Here is a 6084-nt window from a genome sequence, read left to right as displayed (position 1 = left end):
CATCGCTCGCATCAGGAGTAGCCTCGCGCCAATTTTCAAGAGCCTCGGTCAACATTGATAGCTATAACGAAGAGAGAGTTAAAGGAACATTTCATAATTATATAAGCACAATGCTATATTCATCTCAAAACATATATAAAGGAATCATTAATTATATATATTCATTTGAAAACAAGATTACATCCTTTTTTCATATACATTGGGTGTATGGATACAAAAAGTGAAGAAAATTACAAAATTGAACAAGAAAAGTACAAAATTATACAAGAAATGTACAAAATTTAAGAATTTGGAGCAAAATCATGTACATAGTTGGCTCAGACTCACCCCATTGTCATCACATCGCTTCTAAATTGGTTGCTTGTATACAAGCCATCCTAGTTTAGGAGCTTATTACTGCTAGGGGGCATTTGATCATCATAGCCGCTGCCTCAGTATAAAAGGGTTCACATCATTACAAATGCCACTGCCTCAGCACATTTTTAAAAGTTTAAATAGTTCATCATTGCATATGCCATAGAGAAGCTCAAATTCAATCAAAGCATTATATACAGGAATCTTAACCGAGGTGGACAAAAATGGTTAACCGAGGCTGGCAGCCCCTTTAGTAGAGTAGAGCTGAGGAGTAGTAAGAGTAGAGTAGTAGAGTAATAGTAGAGGAGTAGAAGTAGTAGAGTAGGAGTAGAAGTAGTAGTAGTAGAGTAAGTGTAGCAGCCGGCAGCTTAGAAGTAGGAGTAGTAGGAGTAGGAGTAGGAGTAGGAGTAGTAGAGTAGGAGTAGTAGGAGTAGAGTAGAGTAGTAGGAGTAGTAGAGTAAGTGTAGTAGCTAGTAGCAGAGTAGTACAGAGTAGTCGAGATAGGGAGTAGTAGTAGTAGAGAGTAACAATAGGGAGTAGTAGTAGGAGTAGAGAGTAGTAGTAGAGAGTAGTAGTAGGAGGAGGAGGAGTAGTAGTAGAGAGTAGCAGTAGGGAGTAGTAGTAGGAGTAGAGAGTAGTAGTAGAGAGTAGTAGTAGTAGGAGTAGTAGTTGTAGAGAGTAGCAGTAGGGAGTAGTAGCAGGAGTAGTAGAAGTAAAGAGTAGTAGTAGGAGGAGTAGTAGTAGAGTGTAGTAGTAGAGAGTAGTACATAGGAGAACAGCAAGAAGAGGAAAGCCAAGAGTAGAACGGCATAGAGAAGTCATGTGCTCAAATTCAAATTCAAAATTGGAGATAAGGGCAATCGTCCACAAAGGGCTAAGTCCTTCGGCCGTTTTGAATCGACCCCGAAGGCACTACTACACAAATTCTTTTACACAATGTTTCACAATTGGGCTCCAAAGCGGTTGGCCTGGTTGTCCGCCTCGGTTATTCGAGGCAGGGCTGCTCAAATCGTCCCTGAAGGAGCAGCCAGATATGGACAAGTAGGACAGCAAGCATAGAAGAACTTGCACAAATCAAAAATAGCCGGCAAGCATAGAAGGACAGTATAGCAGTAGCATTTGCTTAGATAGGAGTAGTAGAGTAGAAAAATGACAGTAGGAGTAGATTAGTAGTACAAGTGTAGCAACTTAAGGGTAGCCAAATAGTGGTAGGAGTAAAAAATTCAGTAAGTAGTGGGTAAGCAAGCACAGCAGTAGTAGAGAGTAGAAGAGAAGTGTTGCAGCCAGCACCAGTGTAGGAGTAGAATAAGTAGTAGGAGTATAGGACCAGCAGCAGTAGTATATAAGAGTAGGAATAGTAGAGTAGAGTAGTAGCAGCAAGTAACTAGTTGAGTATGTGCTCAATTCAAAAAATTTGAGAAGGCATGTGCTTAATTCAAAATAGGAGAGGAGAAGAGAGCAGCATAGAGTAGCAGAGTTCAGCCTAGGCGTTCGGTTTTAACCGACGGTTCGGTTTCTTCGGTTTTCCAAAATTTCGGTTTCCAGAAAATGACCCCTGATCGGTTTGCTCAAATTCCAAAAACCGACCAATTTTGGTTTGGTTTTTAGTTCGGTTTTTTGGTAAAACCAAATAAACCGATGCAAGAAAACATCAGACAGGATTTAGAACTGATAGCATAGCACAGTACAAACTTGCACAGCATAGTATATTATTTGAAGACTCAAGACTATTACAAACTTAACAATTCAATGCTCAAATCAAATATTACAAATTTGCAGTTCATTCTTGATAATAAACCACAGTACTCCATCGGTTTTGATAAACAAGAGGAAAAAATAGGTTCCAGCCAGCAGGCATCAACAACAGCAAGAGAACAATGCTCCATGGCGCCACCAGGATGTGTCCAGCTAACCAACTTACCATTATCAAGATGCAGTAGCAGTAGTGCTATCCTTAGAAATGGCCAGGGCACCAATTTCTACAATAAGTGATTATGTTTTAGTTAGTACTTAGTGTAGTCATGTTACTGCAATAAGCTATCAAGATAAACAATAGAAATGATAACAACTTAGACTTAGCATTAAAAATTACCTTCCTCAAGCTTGGCCAATGCTTCTGTGTCCTCTTCAACACTGATGTAGTTGTTTCCACGAAGCCAATCATTTGTACAAACGAGCCGCTCAACCATTGTTGGTGTGAGTGATGTCCTAAAATCATCAAGTGTTCTTCCACCTGAACTGAAGGCCGACTCAGAGGCTACTGTTGAGATAGGAATTGCTAGAAGATCACGGGCCATACGAGACATTATGGGAAATCTAGTAGCATTGTTCTTCCACCATTTCATAATGTCAAAACTTTTACTAAGCTCCTCATTATCTTCTGAAAGGTACTTGTCTAGTTCAGACTTCACAGTGGTATTGGCACTCCCCTTATTGCTCATCTGTTGTGCAATTATGGAGCTCATCAATCCAAAACAAAATTTTGGTGTTTCTTGAGTTTTAGCAGGCACCTTGTCACTTGGAGATGGAGCATATAGTTCTCTATACTCCTCAAACAAAGCATGAAAATAAGTGTTGACTGTTGCCCACAGTTTCTGACCTATTTCATCACCAAACATTACCATAGTTGCCATCTTGACATAGTTAGAAAGTTTGAACCAAGGATCAATACCAACACAGAAAAAAATAACAATGTTAAGCAATTGATCCCCTTGTCTTTCTCTCCTCTCTTCTCTCTATCCCCTGGCCTTTCTCCATACTTCTCTCCCCAATATTTGTAATACTTCACTAACATTTTCTAGCCCATTTCCTTACATAATGTATCTTCACTATGACACCATTGTCTCAGCAGAACCAAAACATCAGCAATCTCATGAAAGTATGTGTGAGATGTTGGGCGACTTGTGGCAGAGACACGGAGGGTCAGCTCATAGAAGTATTTAAGAAATTGAGCCATTTTCCTTGCCTTTTCCCAATCTGATTTGATTGGAACTCCTAGTGCTTTCTCACTCTCTAACTCTAGACTATAGTATGGGTCTTCATCACTATACCTTTCAAAGGCCTTTTCACACTCTTGTGCAGTTTGTAGCATCAGGTAAGTTGAGTTCCACCTAGTGCAGACGTCTAGGTTGAAAAATGCTTTGGTCTAAACCTTTGCTAACTCAGCACTAGCATTGTCTACTGCTATTGTAAAAACATTCTCCATTCCCCAGTTAGCCAAGCAATTCTCTAAAGATTTTCCAATGTCCTCCCCCCTATGGCCCTTAACCAAGAAAAACCAATAATTTTTGCGTGCAAATTCCACTCATTGTCAATAAAATGTGCTGTAACACACACGTAATTATGACTATTCTTAGCCGTCCATGTGTTTGTTGTCAGGCTAACTCTTTCACAGTTGTCTTTCAAAAATTTCCTAAGTTTTTCTCTCTCATCATCAAACACTTTCACACAAGCTCTAGTGATTGTTCTTCTAGATGGCAAAACAAAACATGGGCATGCTTTTGACATAAACTTTCTAAGGCCAGAACATTCAGATAACACAAAAGGTTGCTCATCTTCTATTATCATCTCAGCAAAACTCCTCCTTAACTCCTCAGGATCAAATTTCCAAGTAGATAGAGTACCAACACTACTATTGCTAGGGCTAGGTTGTAGTTGTAAAGTACCTTGATTATCTACTACAGGTTTGTGAGGATTCTTCTTGCAGCTTTTCAAATGAGCCTTCATGGAGGACGTACCATTTAACTTTGTGTCACAGCGGAGTTGCTTGCCGCAGTACTCACACTTGGCTCTCTCCTCCCCATTATCAAGTTTGATCTTGCTGAAGTGTTCCCAAACATCTGATCTTGGAACCATGGGCTTCCTTTTCTTGCTTTCCTCATCTCCCACTTCCTCTCCATCCTTGGACTGCTACAGCTCATCCTACTTGTCATTCTCCCCATTTACAACTTCATTCTCATTCACTTGAACATTCAGATGCGCCACTGTTTCTTCAGTGTCCCCCATCTACAAGACATCAAAACAAAAACCAGCCATCTAGGTACTTAGTCAGGGTACAAACTAACTAACTAATCAACTCGCATTATCACAAAGCAACCAACAGGCATCTGGATCTATTAGGCATTAAGCAAGAACAAGAAGAACTAAAGACTTACATTGGAGGACTGCTCTATTCTTGCGGCCATGGTTGAGGAGCTTGACGACGGTCGATGGTGGCGCCTGAAAGGGTCGAGATGGCGACTAGAGGGGGGTGAATAGTCCTTTTTAAAACTTAGTCATGTTGGCTATCCGAAACAAGTGCGGAATTAAAACTATCGGTCTAGCCAAGACTACACCCCATTATCTATGTTCACTAGCACCTTGCAAAGGTACTAATTATACAATATGGTGCCGGGCTAGCTAGAGCTCTCCTAACCAATTCTAGGAGTAAGGTCACACAAACCTATGCCACTAGTACTTTAAGTGATAAGGGAGCTCCTACACATGCTAGTAAGCAAAAGCACAAAGCCACCTAAGCTCACTAGCAATGCTCAATAACAAGGCAACCAATGCCAAATTAGAGAGCGCAAATACTTAGCTACACAAACTAAGCAATGTGACTAACAAGGTTACTAAAACCAAATTAGCCATGCAAGGGAGCTACTTCTATGCTACACAAGCAAGAAGGTAACTAGCAAGCTACATAAGCTATCTAATTACAAGAGCAACTACACAAGCACAATGTATATAAATGTAATCACAAGCTTGTGTAACAGGGATGCAAACCAAAGGGAAGAACAAGGTTGACACGATGATTTTTCTCCCGAGGTTCACGTGCTTGCCAACACGCTAGTCCCCGTTGTGTCGATCGCTCACTTGGTGGTTCGGCGGCTAATTAGCATCACCCGCTAAGCCCGCACGTCGGGCGCTGCAAGAACCTACCCCGAAGGTGAGGGTAGCTCAATGACACGCTTTACTAGAGTTGCTCTTCGTGGGTCCCGCAGGGCGAGCACAATGCCCCTCACAAAGCACTTCTCTAGAGCGCCACACAAGCTTCTTGCAGGCTTCCACGGAGACCACCACCAAGCCATCTAGGAGGTGGCAACCTCGAAGAGTAACAAGCACCATCGGCTGGCAACTCAATCACCTAGTGCCACTCGATGCAACCGCATGATGCAATCGCACTAGAATCGCTCACTCACACAATCGGATGATCACTATCAAGTATGTGTGAGATGGAGGGCTACCAAGCACTCACAAGCATGAACACTAAGTCTCCTGAGGTGCTCAACACCAGCCATGGCCGAAGGCCACATCTATTTATAGCCCCAAGGGCTAAACTAGCCGTTACCCCTTCACTGAGCAACTGTCAGGTCGACCGGACGCTCTGGTCGTGTTGACCGGACGCTGGACCTCAGCGTCCGGTCGCCCGATGACAGCCATGTGTCATCTACGTTCAACGGCATTCTTCCTGTCTCAACGGTCATCTTCTAACCGGACGCAGCAGCTTCAACTGACCGGACGCTGGACCCTCAGCGTCTGGTCATTTACAGTAAGGTACCAACCTTGACTGGACACGTCCGGTCGCATGAGATCAAATGCAGCCTAGCATCCGGTCACTCTGTAGTTCTACATCACCATACGTCAGCCTGACTAGACGCACCCTGCCAGCATCCGGTCACTTCTAGTGCTAGCGTCCGGTTAAAGACCGACGCTGCATGTTCTCAGCCACCACTGACCGGACATAGGACC

At 42.7% G+C, this 6084-nt stretch overlaps 1 protein-coding gene across 1 annotated transcript; it reads right to left on the bottom strand.

The window, feature by feature from the left end:
- Nucleotides 1-2280: 2280 nt before the first annotated feature.
- On the bottom strand, nucleotides 2281-2987 carry LOC136479642 (zinc finger BED domain-containing protein DAYSLEEPER-like). Its single transcript, XM_066477434.1, has 2 exons — nucleotides 2447-2987; nucleotides 2281-2333 (listed from the first exon to the last, which is right to left on the bottom strand). Exons 1-2 carry the CDS (start codon nucleotides 2985-2987, stop codon nucleotides 2281-2283), a joined length of 594 nt encoding a protein of 197 aa, XP_066333531.1.
- Nucleotides 2988-6084: the final 3097 nt, after the last annotated feature.

The sequence above is a fragment of the Miscanthus floridulus genome, chromosome 9 (genome assembly GCF_019320115.1).
Source record: "Miscanthus floridulus cultivar M001 chromosome 9, ASM1932011v1, whole genome shotgun sequence".
NCBI lineage: Eukaryota > Viridiplantae > Streptophyta > Magnoliopsida > Poales > Poaceae > Miscanthus > Miscanthus floridulus.
This window is presented reverse-complemented; position numbering and strand designations above follow the sequence as displayed.